The following is a 16,047-nucleotide window of genomic DNA, read 5'->3' on the forward strand; positions in this document are numbered from 1 at the left end:
AATATGTTTTATATATATATATATATATATAATATACATTTTATAATATATATAATACATTTTAAATATATATAATATTATACATATATATAATATATGATAATCTTCATCAGCGAGAATATTTGAATAAAAGTCATGAAGAAATTCTCAACATCATGTGGCCATTATCAAAATTAATTTATCTATAAACTTGATGCGAAAACAATAATAAACCCATAATGTATATAATTTATATTTATATAACAAAAATCTTTTCCTGATGAAGAGTATATTTTTTTCATTTCGATAAATTATTAAAAATCGCAGGAAGCACGACTAGCTCCACAAAAGTTTCTCAATCCTTAAATATGAGCTGCTTCGACATATACATACATACATACAATCATAATGCTTGTGTTTTTAACGCAAATTTTCTTCGATCGATACATTCATTAATTGCGATCACTTAAAGGGCTTAAAATCAGCAGCACGTTGTGACATTAGAATATCGCTCGATCTTGATATTTTTACAATCAATGTATCAACGCACTCTTCGTTACAGTTTGGCTAGATGGATAATTTTTTTTAAATAACTACAGTTTATTCTAATCTACGATTTATATATAAATTTATTATATGTATATTATATATAAGTTATATATAAATTTATTATATGTATATTATATATAAGTTACATATAAATTTATATATATATATGTTTATTATATGTATATATAAAAAACGCACTTCTTGTTACATTTTGGCTAGACAGAGAATTTTTTTCGAAACAACTACAGTTTATTAATTTCTAATCTACGATTTATATATAAATTATATATAAATATATACATATATCTACATAAATTATATATAATTTACATATAAATGTATAATTTTTAAATTTATATATAAATATATAATATAAACGATAATTTTCTTAAAAAAAGAATTAAAATAGCTTATAATAATCTGCACATATTACTCAATTCTAAAATCATCGTGCGGCTGATTTTAGATGATCGCGAATGCGACTCGGGCAGAGCGAGCTAATGAGGTAAAAGCGAAACGAGGTTTGGCTAAGGGGAGATTTTACAAGTGTCTGCCGACCAGACCTGGCAGGGCGACTCGTGTGTGCAGCGGTAGTGGTCCCGGACTAACTTCCCTCGTCATCATCATCACAGTCCCCAGCTGTCCCACAAAGCAATTAAACAACACAATCAAGAATCGGCTCCAAGAATCATCTCCTTGCGCATCGTCCGTCATCGATTCATCATCATCAAATGTGTAACTTTTGTATATGCGTTTTATACACACACACACACACACACACATACTCAGAGGAGTCGAGATTATTTACAGAGGACCAGTCGGTTCGGTCGATTGTGGTCATTAGGATGTATAGATACTCTTTAAGTCTATCTGTCGAGTCAACTTGACTTCTTGAAGAATCTCTAATTCGAGACCAATACAGGTAAAAGATTCAAGATGAAACATCTTTAATCTCTAATCGCTTTGGTACAAATAAAATGGACAATGACGACAATCGACCAACCGAGAGGTGAGGAGTCTTCGCGTTGCCTAAAATTAATATTGTATTACGCCTAAAAGCTAAAAACACATTGCATATTTGTGTGGCATCGACTCTTCTCTGTCTAAAAAATATAAGTAAATGTAACAATTACGTATCGGTACAAACGTAATAAGTGTGTTTAATATCACCGCCAGGTTTATATGTATATATATATATCTTAATGAAAACGTGTACGTTAAAGGAAAATTAAGTGTCTAAATAAATCTAAAAGACCTCGATAGAGTTGAAACTAATACAACGACTCAGGAAATATCTCTTACAAACTAATACGCTTAATAATTTAATACTTAAGCATATATATGTAGATTGTGTAGATCGAGCACCAAGAAAACAGATACATACGTACGTATATATAATAACGGGGATGATCAATATAAAATAATAAATCTTAAAAAGAGAAAACCTCTCTCTCACAACTGCGATCTACGTGGAGAGCCCCTTATACTCGTCTGTGAAAATAAATAATATAAAAGTATGCAACACTAAGAAAAAAATAACGAAAAATAAAATTAAGGTAACATGTAAAGTATAATAGTATACATATATGCGTCTCATGCAGATATTAGATAAGATATTTAGCCGCGTGATTGCGAGATAAATTATAATGCCAGAGATTTTTTGTCAATATTGCATGCAAAAAAAAACAAGAAACGCTCGAAAGATACAGTGGATAAAAAAAGTATCAGATTTTTAAGTACATATTGAATTTTATCTCTATTCCCATTCAAATCCATTTCAAATAAATTTGGACTTATTCTAAATAGATTTAAGATTTTTTGATGACTATTCTGTCTAAATTTAAAAAAAAATACGAGATTTATCCACTGTATCGGCTTACAAATAATTACATTTGTTATATCCAGAGCGTGAGTGAGTCTCGCACAGAGGAAGGAAAATTAAAATTTAAAGATCACAGCAGCAACAGAGCTCCTATAATTCCTCACGACTCTTCTTTTTTATTTAAAATTAATGAACACTCTGAAAATTATGTTTAATGCCCGATCGATTCGTCGAAGCGTCTTCGCGGAAAGTTTGGCAAATATTGATATTTAAAAAAGAAAGGATCACATTATAGGAGAATAAAATCTCCGCTCTCAGCTCGTAATTAAAAATCGCTCCTCGTAATTAAATATCGCTAATATAATCCTCAGGGGAGGAATCGCATCAAATCGCTTGCGATTTTTTTAATATACCTAATCCACAATTATATCTGGAGAGGAGAATTCGTCTTTATTTTCCGCACAGGATCGTTTTTTCCCTATAACGTTCGTAACGGGATGAATCCCTCCATTCCGACGATTTTGAGGTCTTCGGAATCGAAATCATCATCATCGTCATCGCCACCGCCGTCGTATCTCTCTCTCTAGAAAAACCACGTTAAAAAAAAATGTGCGGCTCCGTAAAAATGTCTGACTGAATTATAGATAATATTTCTCGCCGAAGAGAAAAAATATATGCGCTCTTTTTTTACGTGTGAATAAACATTAAACATAATTTTCGAATCGACTTTACAAGCAAAGAGTTTATACCCGTATATGTATATATTACATAATTATTGTATATTATACAAATCGTCACGTATATATTTTATACTATTTTACTTTATATCGCTACGCGTTTATATCGTATCCATTGATTAATTTTCTCTCTGTCGTATATATGTATATAGGCAATTTCACTGACTAGAATAGTTGAATCCGTTGCACAATAACTGCAAAATCATCACAATACATGGGAGAGGATACGCAATTTCCAGCCCTATTTCGCGCGCAAGTTTGCTTCGTTATAACTTTACTGTTTGTCAATTTAACTTACAATTACTGACTAAATTGTATATGTATATATTTATAGAGCGCAGCAGGGAAAAGTCAATTTGCGTTAACTCTCCGACAGCGAACGGCATTTATACATAAATTTTTACAATGAATTTTATTTTATTCTTAAAACAAAAATATTTCTCTCTCTGAAAAAATACTACTTGTATATGATCAGAAAGAAAAGAAAGATATCTTCAAAGAAATTATTATTATTTGTTTCTCGATTTTCGCAGTTTTATATGAAACATTCTTAAGATGAGTGATTCGGCGTCCCCTGGCGAAGAGTTAATAAACAGCGAGGCATTATATACATACATTCCTCTTATTCTTAGGCAAGCGAGTTAAAAATCCATAGTGTATTTACAATTCTTATCGAGTTTTTTGTTTTCCGAAAAATTGAGGTGTCGAGTGCGATAATAGCGTGAAACTAAGATTTTAAATATTAATTCACATATTATATTATCTTTTATATATATATTTATATTTAAATATATTTTATATATTTTAAATATATATATAAAATATATTTTAATAAAAATATATGTGTGAGTAATTATATACAAAAATATATAAATTTTATATATTTTTTGTATAATATTGACAAATTTGTGGATACACACATATTTTATATCATTATTTTAATTTTATTCTCTGTTGTGTGTGGAATCGTTTAACTTTTAAACTCATTTTTTTAAATATTCTTTCTCAACTTACGCTATTATTGTACCCGAGACCTCGATTGCTTGTCACGGAGAGATTAATTCGGAAAAAAAATCGGAAACAAGAAAAGTTACATCGTCCAGATAAAATTAATCTTACATGCAAGAGAGACATTCAAGCTGATGTTTTATATATAAAAAGAAAGAACGAAAGAAAGAGAAATGACGATTAATGCCAAATAACGCTCGATAAATGATTATCGCGTGATTACATTTTTTCCTACGTATTGCCTATGTATAAAAAAATGAATCTTCTACATCAGGAACGGAACTCAAGTCTTTATCTCCCTCTCTCTCTCTCTCTCTCTCTCTCTCTCTTTCTCTCTCGGATTCAAACGGAAAAATCTTTAGGGTGTAAAGTTAATTTTAATTTATATCAAATATTAGAACGTTAGATATATTATTTATAATTTTTATGTATCAATTTATAATTTTTGTATATCATATTTTCGTATCTTCTCAAATTCTAGAAATATTAAGTCTCGTTCCCGATAAGATTTATATTCTGTACAGAGAATAAATGTGTGAAATATTTATATCATACATAACAAGTAGGCTCTTGTTTACACTTAAACTCTCACATTAACTCAAAAATAGAAATAAAATATATGAATAGATATCGTACATCCATTCACTTTTATATAAAACGAAAGTATTTAGCGAATACTCTGAATATAACAAATACAAATAAATGAGGTATATAAGTTGACAAATAAGTAAGTTTTAATAATAGCAATTAAGTAAATTGCAATTTTGCGAGTTCGATCAGGCAATTAATACATATGCAAAATATATGTATGTATTACACGAATCTCTCTCTCCTCTCACGCGCTTAAGAGTCTAGATACACAGTAGGTGGTAGTGTTAGAGAGGCTTGCTGTTAGTTCTACCTTCTGTGTAAATTAAGAATTACATAGGGCTCGTCCGGATTAGTGCTGACGTCTGTGGTGCTGTTGTTAGGCTGATAGCACGGGTTAACAGTATAATTGAGACTAGGCTGATGGAAACTCACCGGCTGAACGCTGGTCCTGCGTCGCTCCATTTCGCGATCTTCCAGGCAAAAGTCAGAATCCGAATCCGCTTTTCTCGCAACGTCATCCTGTATCATAGAATATTATTAGATATCTCTTCTCATTCAACATTAAGATTATTAATGACAACCAGACAACGATAGAATATATTATTGTTATAGAATTCTATCGCTGTCCTGATTTTAGAATAATTTATATAATTCGAGGCAAAGTTCTCTTTCCATCTGTGATTTTAAATGACTTAAATTATCCAAAATAAGGATATCTAGCTTATATCTAGCTATTATGATTTCGAGCTCTCTGTGATTATTTAAATAAATAAATGAAAAACTTTAGACTCAAATCTGGACGAGATAGGTTCAAACTTTCAGTACTTTCAAGTATTCGAATACCTGGATCAAATATGCTCGAATCTGTTATGAGTACTTAGGAGAAATTGTGGGGATAAATAAATAAGTGTGTAGGTGTAGATGTGTAGCAAGTCATTATAAATAGATTTTTAAATCTTAGAGTCCTGCTTGTAAAAGATTCAATTTTCTTTTCGAAAGAAGTACTTTTTCGAACCTTCCAGGTACTCAATCTAAAATTTGGATATATAATTAAGGTGTCTACTCAAATCTTATAAAAAAAGTTCCTGATCTTTCAGGTATTTTCCTTTAAAAATCTAGATAAAATAAAAAAAATTATAAAATACAGCTTTTTAAAATAAGTTTCTTTATTATATGCGCTTTCTAATGTTTTCTATTCATAATTACAAAAAAAAAAAGAAAAAACAATTATACATATATGATTGTTAACTTGACCAATCAGCGAATTATCGACCTTGCAATATAAGAATAAAATTATCAGACACAATTTTTGAAAAAAATTCCCCGAGAATTCCCGGATTTTTCAAGGTAAAAAAAAAAAAAAAAAAATTTCTGACAATCCCTGGTTTTTCCAGACACCTTGATAACTGTTTCAGATTCGATTCCTTCGCTAGTACAATATGTGAAATATCATCTCTCCTAAGTATTTATTCTAGAATCCTAGAAAATGAAATGAACTTGATTATTGGCTTCCACTTGGATTTTTAAGTACACATTAAAATTGAAAATCCCTACATAGAAACTCCAAATGTTCCAAGGATATCGTATGCACCTGCGTCATCTGCTGCGTAGTCGTGAGGATTCTCGCTAAAGGACTGCAACAGACCGGCAACGTTTCTAGCAACGTAGGCCTGGAGTGCGTCAACAAAGGCTTCATGTATTTGGTGTCGAAGTCTCCCCAGATTCTGGCGAGCAGCGCTTTCTCGTTAGGCTTCGCGGCGCCGCTGTTGCTGCTGCTGCCTGGCAACGCTCCATCCTGCATAGAATTATACTGTGAAATGTGAACAACAAGCATCAGTTATCCATCCTGTATGCGATTTTCCAGCCTTAAACGGATACGCGATATGTACAACCTTGGATTATACTAGCAAATATTCGCGAATATTGAGAGAAAATTGAATTGTCCCCGCTTTTCGCAGCGTGGACCCTAGTAATAAGTGTAAACAGTATTGATAATAGCAATAATAATATCCCAGATAGCCACAGTAATTATTAGGATATCATTTTGACGTCAAAATGACTACTTTTGTTATCTGGGATATTAATAACATTTTTTCTCGACTTGCATTCGTGTGTATATGTGTGTTCCAAGTTGTTACCTTATTCGTATACTTATTAGTTTATGAAAACACATGCTTTATTTATTTCTCTCATGATTCTGCTGACTTCCACTTGCTATGTGAGCATGTCTGTGAGGATACTTGTTAATGAAATGTAAATATCTCCGTGTTCTCCAGCTACTCTTCGACATACAGAATGGATAACAAAAACCATACTGAAAAAGAAAAAACAACCAAAGAAGCACGTGCGATCGACAAGTTCAATTAATGAAATCAAGCTGCAATTTTTTCATATAAATTGGAGAGAATTTATCAAATCATACGAAATAATAAAAAAAATACCTACATTCGCATGCTATGGCAATAAAATACACTTAATTTGATTTTTTTTTAAATGTTCCTTCCAGCAGCACATGCAATTTGATATCGTGCTATGTAAATTATATACAGTGTCTCATTTAAAAAAATATGCTCTAACATATAAAAAAACATCACGTTTTAGAAAACAATGTTTCGAACAAGAGTTGTTTGGTTTTGAGAGAGAAAGAAGTTAATAATCTTGAATATTAACTAAGATCATTTGAAAGTCAATCTCTTTTTTTTTAATGGAATCAATCTAATTTTTCTATTATTATATAATCTAATTAATATATAATTAAATTATATAAAAATAAATATATATGTAATCTAATTTTTATTTATTATAATTTTTTTCCATATTTTCCATATTATTTATTAATTTATCAATATTTCCATATTCAACAGGTTTGTTTAAGATTCTTTGACTCATAAACAACTTTGACAAATTTAAAATCTTAATTAAAATTCAAGATTATCAACTTTTTTCCTCTCTCGAAACCTTTTAACTTTTGTACAAAGTATAGTATTTTCTTATTACACACATGCAGCTATAGTTTCAGAAATATTCGACTATATTAATTAAAATAGGACACCCTATATATGCTTACATGTATATATCAATATGTCTCATATGCTTGCATAAATAATATATTAATCTGCGAGATGTGAGTGCGTCATAGGAAATTTGAAATGCAGAAAAAAGTGTCAATTTGTCTACTATCACTCTGAATTTGTTAAATAGACAGTGTGTGAGTGTGTCAGTCAATCTTTAATTATACAACGTACCGGCGGACTTCTTTCCCTACGCACGTCCAGCTCACCGTAGCCGACCTCGCCGCCAGACTATCAACATTGATAAATTAAATTGTCTTGTAAAATGCAACGTTCGCTATTAGACGTGAAGTATATATAAATATATATATATATATATATATATATATATATATATATATATATATTCACAAGTCCAGGGTTATAGAATGATATAATGATCATGCTTGATAATATGTGTACAGGGGATTGCGGTGCAATTTCGGTGAGAGCGAATTTCCTAATTTTTTTCAATCTGCAGAAATGCAATCTTATCAAAATTGAAAAATTATTTTGTAAATTATAATTATAAAAATAAAACTCGCTGAATATATATATTTTTTTGTATCTACAGGAAATCAGAAAATCAACCTCACCGATATCGCGCCAGATAATTTCGATGATTGATTTTACATTAATTAATTTCTTGAATCTGCTTCATATCTTCGATATGATTTTTAAAAAAAAGCAAACCAAGTGTCCAGCGATTTTTATATCCAGATAAAAGTGATGACTGTAAAAGAAAGGAGCCTGTACAATTAACGAAACAATTAAGCTTGCATGCACAAGTGTACCCAAAGCAAAACCTTATACTCGTTTAAGTATCGTTTATTCATTACACAGTGCATTTTATTCTTTCATAGTTTCTTTCTATATATAATTCTTTTTTATAAAATATATATATATATATATATATATAATTTATATATAAATATTATATATAAATATTATATATAAATTTATATATAAATATATATAAATATTATATATAGTATATATAATAATATTATATATAAATATATAAATAATTATTAATTAATACTTCGAGTATAAGAATCTTGCTTCATTCATGCATAATCTCACTGCATCAAGATATCTGTCGCAATTCTCATTGCAGATTATATTCAGAGTAGCGTATATAGTGTCGAGATTGTACAAACATATGAACATATTAATATATTTGTTAAATATTCCATGTCGCGACGTTGCATATATATATGAGCAGCCAGTATATTAATATTGTCTATGTGAAGATAACATAAAGCTATCTAATTCTGCATTTTATCTACGTAATACTAGTCCTAAGTGGTACATTTATTGCGGATAAGAATCATATCATACTTACATTACGCGTTCCATTGTGAGAAAGCCCTTCTATTTCTTCATCTACTCCAACTCTACAAATGTAAGAAGAATTTAGCAGCAGTAGAGCATACTATATAATAAATTTATATCATTTGTGAGTGATTTAAATATAAATAAAAAAACAATGAATTAGAATATAAAATTAAAAAAATAAACAAATTCTTCCTAAACGATCTAATATTTGCAAATTAAATAGTAGATAAAAAATGATAAAATGATAAATTAATTAGCAAGAATCACATTTTTATACTCACGGAATATTGAACCAACTTAAAAATTGCGTCGTCGCACCGCCTTGAAAGATCACTGTTAATATAACGATCAAACTCGTCGTGGTCAGCATAGCCTGTCTAGCGTCTGACACAGTGTTCCTGATGGCGAGGGCGAAACTCATAGCGCCGCGTAATCCGGCGAAGAACAACGTGTGCTGATAATTCAACGATATCTTCGGCTTTCGCGCCAGATTCAGGATGAAGGATAATGGGTACACGTTAGCCGCGCGACCCAATAACGCGCACAGCTGAAGACAAGTAGGTCAAGGATACACTATTTCAAATTCTCTTCAATATATCTCACGATATATTCCGATAATCGAGCGTTACGTGTCGCAAAATCAATGAAATCCTGAATTCAACTGAACAAAAAGCTCAACGTTAACGTCCAGTGATGCTGATATAGTAAGTAAGGATACAAATCCCGCGAAGATGAAGCCGGGATCGAAGTGGTGCTTCGGGAAGGTGAACATCGAGACGCCGATGTAGCTGAATATGAAGTTTTCGGCTAAAAAATTCAGCAGTTCGAACAGCTGTTTCGTACGCTGGCGCGAATCCGGGCTCAGATTGTTGTACGTATAATGAGCCTGGCAGATTCCGCAGAATAGGACAGCGACTACGCCTAAAATTTCATAATAAAAGCATCAGTATTAGATTGATACAAAAAAGATCAGTTCTTAGGTAAAAATGCTTAACTTTTCGAGAAAAAATTTACCAAAAAAAAAACCTCCATTTTAAATGAAAAACAAAGCATATCAATGACGATTATTTTGATCAATTCATTCCTCCAAACAAAATTTGTACAAGACTTCTTGCTGTCACAATCATACATGGCTATCAATAATATTATAATATTAATTATATATAATATTATAATTAGAATATTAATCATATATAATATATAATAAAAATATATATAATATAATTAGGATATTGATTAATACATGAAAATTACCTGTAAGATCGGCAGCTTCAGCGATTAAAAACGTACTATAGGACATTAAAACGAACAACGCGGACTCTAGGAGAGGGAAGTCTCGCACCCTGGTGAATTTAGTTAATAAGGCGGTGATGCAACCCATGGTAGCACCGATGAACAGAGACAGACTGAATATTCCTACGAAGTCTCCAAACGCCTGGAAAAATGCCACCGTCTCGAAGCCGCCTGATCCCGACTGATATCGCTCAGCATAATTCTGTATCGAGCTGAAACCACAATTTACGTTTTTTTTTAAATTGCACGCTTGCGTTATATCATATGCTAGAGAATAATCTCGTCCAGGTTCGAGTCTATTTAAAAGTACTGTTTTTTTTCTTTTTAATTAATTATAGAGAGTTCTACTTGTAAGATACTTAATCGCTATATCTTGTATTTTGCTCACCCGCTAAGTACAATGGCAACCGCATCGTTCAACACACTTTCACCGAAGACCAGAGCGTAGAGATTCACGTCTACGTGTAGGTCATTGAAGATGGAGATTATCGTGAGGGGATCCGTGGGTGATATCAAAGCACCAAAGTACAAGGTGTCGAGAAACGTGAACGACGTGGATAGATGAGGTATCAGTTGCACGAAGGCGTACATCAGAGCTCTGATAAAAAATAAGAAAGATAATGTTGTTGAAGACTTATCAAGAAAAATGACGAATTTATTATGAACGAGTCGAAAGTTAAAAGGAGAAAAACACATTTGTTTTTTTTATTCGTAACGCGAGTGGAAAAAATAGATAAAGTATGACCTATACATATATTATGATACGCAATAGTTTCTATAAACATGATATCTTTCCCTTGTTGCTAAGCGTCCGCTTACGGTTTTTTTCCTAAATGTAGAATAAATATAATAAAGAAAAATATAAGATAACTAAAACATAGAAACACCGCGCTTTCCTTTAAATATTCCACGAATGTGGATTGATAAAATAATAAAAACAAAGCGAAACGTCAGGGGAAAAGCTTACCCAATAACAAAAGCTGATATAGATGTCCCTATCAGAGCATACATAAGAATTGCACCCAGATTTCTGAAGAAGTATCTCTGTAAGAATTCATCAGAAGCAAGAATTATATCAGAGGTATCTTATTACTGGATGACTCATTCCTCTGATAAAAATACGGAAATATTTACCCGCTTCAAGCTGTATCCCGCGTGGAAAATGATGGGAGGCAATATAATGTTGAAAAATATTTCAGGATCAAAAGTCGCCTGCAACGATAAAAATAAAACGTTATATAACGTTCAATTAAAAATTACAATGAATTTATTTCAATAACTTGAAAACCAGCAGAGATAAGAAGCTAATCCTTAGATAAATAATTTGTGTCATTGTTACGAATTTACCTTCAGGTCGATTTCGTTATCTTCCTTGTAAATTTCGCCGCGAAACGAGTACGCAAACGTTTTGTTCTTCACGATACCGCCGCCCTTGTCTTCAGGGAAACGCAGCCACAGCGTGTCTGGTGGTACCGACTGATTATACTTGCTCGTATTGTCCGGAACCACCGGCATGTGCAGAATAGTACTGCTCGTTGTGAAACCATAGCGTATTATGGCTCCTATGATCAAGCCTGGAATCAGCAAAAGCAATTAACAAATCTTTAATTTAAACAAAATCATCAAAATTACTCATCACCAATAATCTAGCATCAATTCTTAAATATTTTAAAGATGAAAAAAAATATCTTCCAAAGATCTTCAGTCAATGAACAGGTACCCAGGTATCCAGATACCCGTTTTAATGACAGAAGGGGTATCCGAGTATCCAGTTATTGACAGAACAATTATAAACAGAAGGATGGATACTTGGGTATTCGAGTACTGTTCATTGACCGAAGGATTAAAGAGTGTATGACATTTCGCGACGTTTGTCCACGTCATTTGCTGGCATCGCTGACTGTCAGGAGGAGGAAACGCGTCGAAGGATCATCGATAGCAGACGACTCACCGTAGATGACAGCCAGACCAGTTTCATGGAGGAACCTCAGACGGCGGTGCTTGAACATCCATATTGTTAATACGGTTAAAATCAGTAGGAACGTGTAGAGGAGGAGGTTGAGGCTGTCGAGCCGGTGCAACAGCTGCGCCTTGGCGTCCAGCTCGATGTCCGTCGTCGCCCCGTTGCATAGCTTCGTGAGAAAAATACAGAGAACTCCGAGGAGCAGCAGGCGTAAACCGCCATTCGCCGCCATCTTCGCTCTTCTGACGTTCGGCCGATGTTGATCGCGCACTTTTACACTGTCCCAGGCTGGCCAACCAGGCATCGGGTAGAGATAAAAACACCATTCATTGCCTAGGGAAAGATAAACTTCCCTAGCAGCGAATTCTTCAGTTGGTATCCCTGGGTGAAGCTATTTTCTCCGTTTGAAGCTATATTTTAATTATCTTTTATTTATATTTATATTAATCTTTATTAAATATTTATATCAATAAATAATTAATATTTAATTAATATAAATCTATATTTATATTAATTTTATTTATATTTATATTTATATTAATTAATTAAAAATTATATTAATATTATATTTAATTATCTTATATTATATATATATATATTTATTTATTTATTTTAAATTATATATATATATATATAATCTAAATAATCTTTTTTCCATGAATTATATAACACATATTTCAAAAATTAATAAAGATAATAAAAAAGATATATAAATTTAACAAGGATTCATATATCTTTTTTCCTCTAGATATTTCATTGATGAAAAACTTAGCTGAAAATTATCCACAATCAATTTATACATAAATTTTTACATATTTTGCATAAAATACGTAATTTATTATATATATTATTATTATTTCGAAATTACACTTGAAACTACACATAAACATAATATATAAATTGGATTATCACTATGGATTTGTACTATGCATTTTATATATCCTAATGATTATAAACAACAAAGAAACTAGAAAGAGATAATGTAATAAATTAGTGTATCAACGACATGAGAAGTATATATTTGTAAAAGCAAAAATAACTTTGTATCGATAACTTGAATATAAAATCAGTTAGTATCTATAAATAAAACAAATATATACTATCTCTTTGCGCATTTTATTTGTCATGTATAAGATTTGTTTTAATCATTTGTGCAATAATCCTTTTTGAAAAATTATTTGTGATATGAAAAAATATTAATTATAAAACTGTATAAATTAAAATGTTGCAATACTTTCTTGAAAGACACGCTGTTCATAAAACAGCATTATAAAATAAGTAACTGAAGACTTCAGGAAGTTATACTTTTCATCGATGCCACTTAAAATAAAGAAAGAGAAAGAGAGAGAGAGAGAGAGAGAGAGAGAGAGAGAGAGAGAAATTTTTAAAGAAATAAAATAATTTATAACCTTCTATAATTATCACGTTGCTGAGAAGATCCTGACGTCACTGTCGAATAAATAAATGGTAAAACGGATGCTAGGGCTAAACACAGACCGATTATGGGTCGATACCACACCCAAGCAAAGCCGATCACCAGCAAACTGATGGACATGGAAACTGACATAGTTAGGGACTCGACTGCTATTATACCACAAAGGAAGGTCGAATTTAGTATAATGGTCTTTAATATATTTGCTAAGCATGTTGCTGCCACAAATAGGACCAACCAGCCAAGTCCTCTATAACAGAAATGTAATTTGATTTATTAATTAATGTGTGGTTTATAATAAAACAGAAAAAAAAATATACATATGCTTTAAAATATGTAATTTAATCGAATCACATTTTTTATAATAAAAAAATCATATTATTGATTATAATTAATTTTAAAAAATTGTATTGCAAGAGTTGGTGATACTTTTATTTTTATCAAACCAAAGGCTTACCTAATGATCCAGGTTCGCCAGTAATTGTTCACATGCTCCAAATGGAATATCTGATCCACTGACATTTTGTGCTTTCGTTGAAGCAAGATCTCTTCACCATGGGATGTATAATATGGTTTGATAGTATCTTTCTCTAACAAACCAACGACCGAGTAAATGTCACCACTCTTTCCTGCGTAAGAGAATTGTATTCTGATATCACCCACCTAGAAACAATATTTACTATAATAATAATATTATAATAATAATTTATATATAATTTATATTTATATTATATTTATAATATAATATATAAAAAAAAAATAATATATATAATATATATAAAAAAAAGAATGAGTGTTCTTCAAAAAATAATATGAATTAAAATGTGGATGTTTGAGTATGGAGATGTCAAAAATATTTTATGAGAGATAACAATATCCAATTTTGAAAAAAATTTGTAAAGTTTTTCCTTAAAATCTTCATTTCTCGTTATTTAATTACACATAGCCCAATTATTTTACACTTCTAAAAAAAACTTCTAATGAATTACATACTTGGTGATTCCACAAATCTGGACTATGATAATACAGTCCAGAGTGCATCTTAATGTCCTTTCGCTCTGGTCTCTCGTCACTTGTAATCTCCACAAAATCACTAAATTTCTTCTTCAATTCCATGCTGAGCGCATAAGCGCCGATCTTCACTTCGTCCGCGATCTGTATCTGGCTCTTGATCGGAATTTCCTTTGGATTATGATGACCTGTACGAATATAGAAATGATCCGAGTCCACAAGTTTGTCCTTCCATTCTGTTGTGTAGTAGTAATGCTTCTCATCCTCTGTTATTCCACCAAAACTAAGGGTCAAAAGATTACAATATACAATATTTAATGTTTCAATAAGCAATAAGTAACATTTGATCCATATTATATAATAATCTACTAACAAAATTTTCATTTTTAGATGACATGCTAATTGCTAGCCTGCTATTATTCACGCTACCTTCGTTCCTCCTCGATTTCAACCCACTGGTACATCTGAACTCGTCTTTTCAACTTTACGCTGGACATAACAACTCCGTAATCTGGCTCGGTTAGCGGTTCAAAGACCGTCAAAGGTCCTGACAGATGTATTAAGCGGCCCTCGTACACAGGTGACACTATCGCTGAATTAGGAAGCACAGCTACGTTGCGTAGAGCCTCATCCAAAGAATGTGCTACTTTTGCGGCTCTTCCCTGAAAAATAAAGAAAAAAACAAGTAAGTAGGTGTGTAAAATTTCACCAAAATAATTCAAATTTCCATTTTCCAGTTTGTAACATGACAGAGGTATATTATGTCGTTCGCGGACCTCGTTCCAGAATAGAAGGCACATCCCGGTGGCGAACAGGATGGATCCGATTATAGCTGTCAGCCAGGATTGTCTGAACTGCTCCGAGATAGTCATCGGCGTTTGATTCATCGTCTGATGTCTCCCTTGATTGAGACAGGAATTCCGCTCGAGTCTGCTCGCGTCTCCTCTCTGCGGTTGGCCATTTTGCTGGAAATTTTACGCCCCGCGAGTCTATCTTGTTCTATTAGTCTCGATTATCAATGCAAAGGGTTCAATAATATTCTTCGCGGAGAGAAGCGTACTTACATTCGTGCGATACATCCTGACACCGGTCCGCAATCTTGAACTTGACTTTAATAAGGTGAAGCGACCTGTAATACCGACGCCGCTTAGCAGAGACTCGAACCCCGGATTTGAGAAAATAGTACGATTAAGCACCGAGAGATGGCAGCAGCATCGATGTTATGGCAGAGAGAAGAATGAGAGACGCCATGCCCCGCTTTTAGGTGATCCCTG

The 16,047-nt window shown here is 32.1% G+C and overlaps 2 protein-coding genes across 13 annotated transcripts; both read right to left on the bottom strand.

Annotated features, from left to right (window-relative positions):
* Positions 1–11: 11 nt before the first annotated feature.
* Positions 12–12,708, bottom strand: Nhe3 (Na[+]/H[+] hydrogen exchanger 3). Of its 11 annotated transcripts, none has more exons than XM_083053724.1 (13): positions 12,319–12,707; positions 11,715–11,941; positions 11,502–11,579; positions 11,335–11,411; positions 10,756–10,965; positions 10,329–10,579; positions 9,793–9,995; positions 9,356–9,621; positions 9,082–9,133; positions 7,932–7,988; positions 6,278–6,496; positions 5,119–5,205; positions 12–2,933 (listed from the first exon to the last, which is right to left on the bottom strand). In XM_083053724.1, exons 1-13 carry the CDS (start codon positions 12,632–12,634, stop codon positions 2,829–2,831), a joined length of 2,148 nt encoding a protein of 715 aa, XP_082909850.1. In that variant the 5' UTR covers positions 12,635–12,707; the 3' UTR covers positions 12–2,828. The 11 variants fall into 11 exon arrangements, 10 of the variants coding, with proteins under 10 accessions (XP_082909850.1, XP_082909854.1, XP_082909848.1 ...); XM_083053728.1 differs by having other exon boundaries at positions 17–2,019; positions 12,319–12,705; XR_014426778.1 differs by having other exon boundaries at positions 2,004–2,019; positions 6,241–6,496.
* A 1,020-nt stretch (positions 12,709–13,728) lies between these two features.
* On the bottom strand, positions 13,729–15,978 carry Tmem43 (Transmembrane protein 43). 2 transcript variants are annotated; one of them, XM_083054354.1, is made up of 6 exons: positions 15,838–15,978; positions 15,550–15,762; positions 15,203–15,435; positions 14,756–15,056; positions 14,220–14,425; positions 13,729–14,012 (listed from the first exon to the last, which is right to left on the bottom strand). In XM_083054354.1, the coding sequence occupies exons 2-6, from the start codon at positions 15,658–15,660 to the stop codon at positions 13,733–13,735; spliced, it is 1,131 nt and encodes a 376-aa protein (XP_082910480.1). In that variant the 5' UTR covers positions 15,661–15,762; positions 15,838–15,978; the 3' UTR covers positions 13,729–13,732. The 2 variants fall into 2 exon arrangements, with proteins under 2 accessions (XP_082910480.1, XP_082910479.1); XM_083054353.1 differs by having other exon boundaries at positions 15,550–15,738; positions 15,838–15,925.
* Between the last annotated feature and the right edge of the window lie 69 nt (positions 15,979–16,047).

This window comes from Prenolepis imparis, unplaced genomic scaffold (genome assembly GCF_030444845.1).
Source record: "Prenolepis imparis isolate NDT839.2.m4 unplaced genomic scaffold, iyPreImpa1.0 SCAF_14, whole genome shotgun sequence".
NCBI classification, from domain to species: Eukaryota; Metazoa; Arthropoda; class Insecta; order Hymenoptera; family Formicidae; genus Prenolepis; species Prenolepis imparis.

What these genes read in the sequence shown, in the direction of transcription:
- Nhe3 (XM_083053722.1), bottom strand. Translation starts at nt 12,634, where the DNA reads ATGCCTGGTTGGCCAGCCTGGGACAGTGTAAAAGTGCGCGATCAACAT. An exon ending in TGGTCTGGCTGTCATCTACG is followed by an intron (nt 11,942 to 12,318) that starts GTGAGTCGTCTG and finishes TGCTGATTCCAG; the next exon opens with GCTTGATCATAGGAGCCATA. An exon ending in CTCACAATGGAACGCGTAAT is followed by an intron (nt 7,989 to 9,081) that starts GTAAGTATGATA and finishes CAATGTTGATAG; the next exon opens with TCTGGCGGCGAGGTCGGCTA.
- Tmem43 (XM_083054353.1), bottom strand. An exon ending in GAAATCGAGGAGGAACGAAG is followed by an intron (nt 15,057 to 15,202) that starts GTAGCGTGAATA and finishes TTTGACCCTTAG; the next exon opens with TTTTGGTGGAATAACAGAGG. An exon ending in CAGATTTGTGGAATCACCAA is followed by an intron (nt 14,426 to 14,755) that starts GTATGTAATTCA and finishes TATTGTTTCTAG; the next exon opens with GTGGGTGATATCAGAATACA.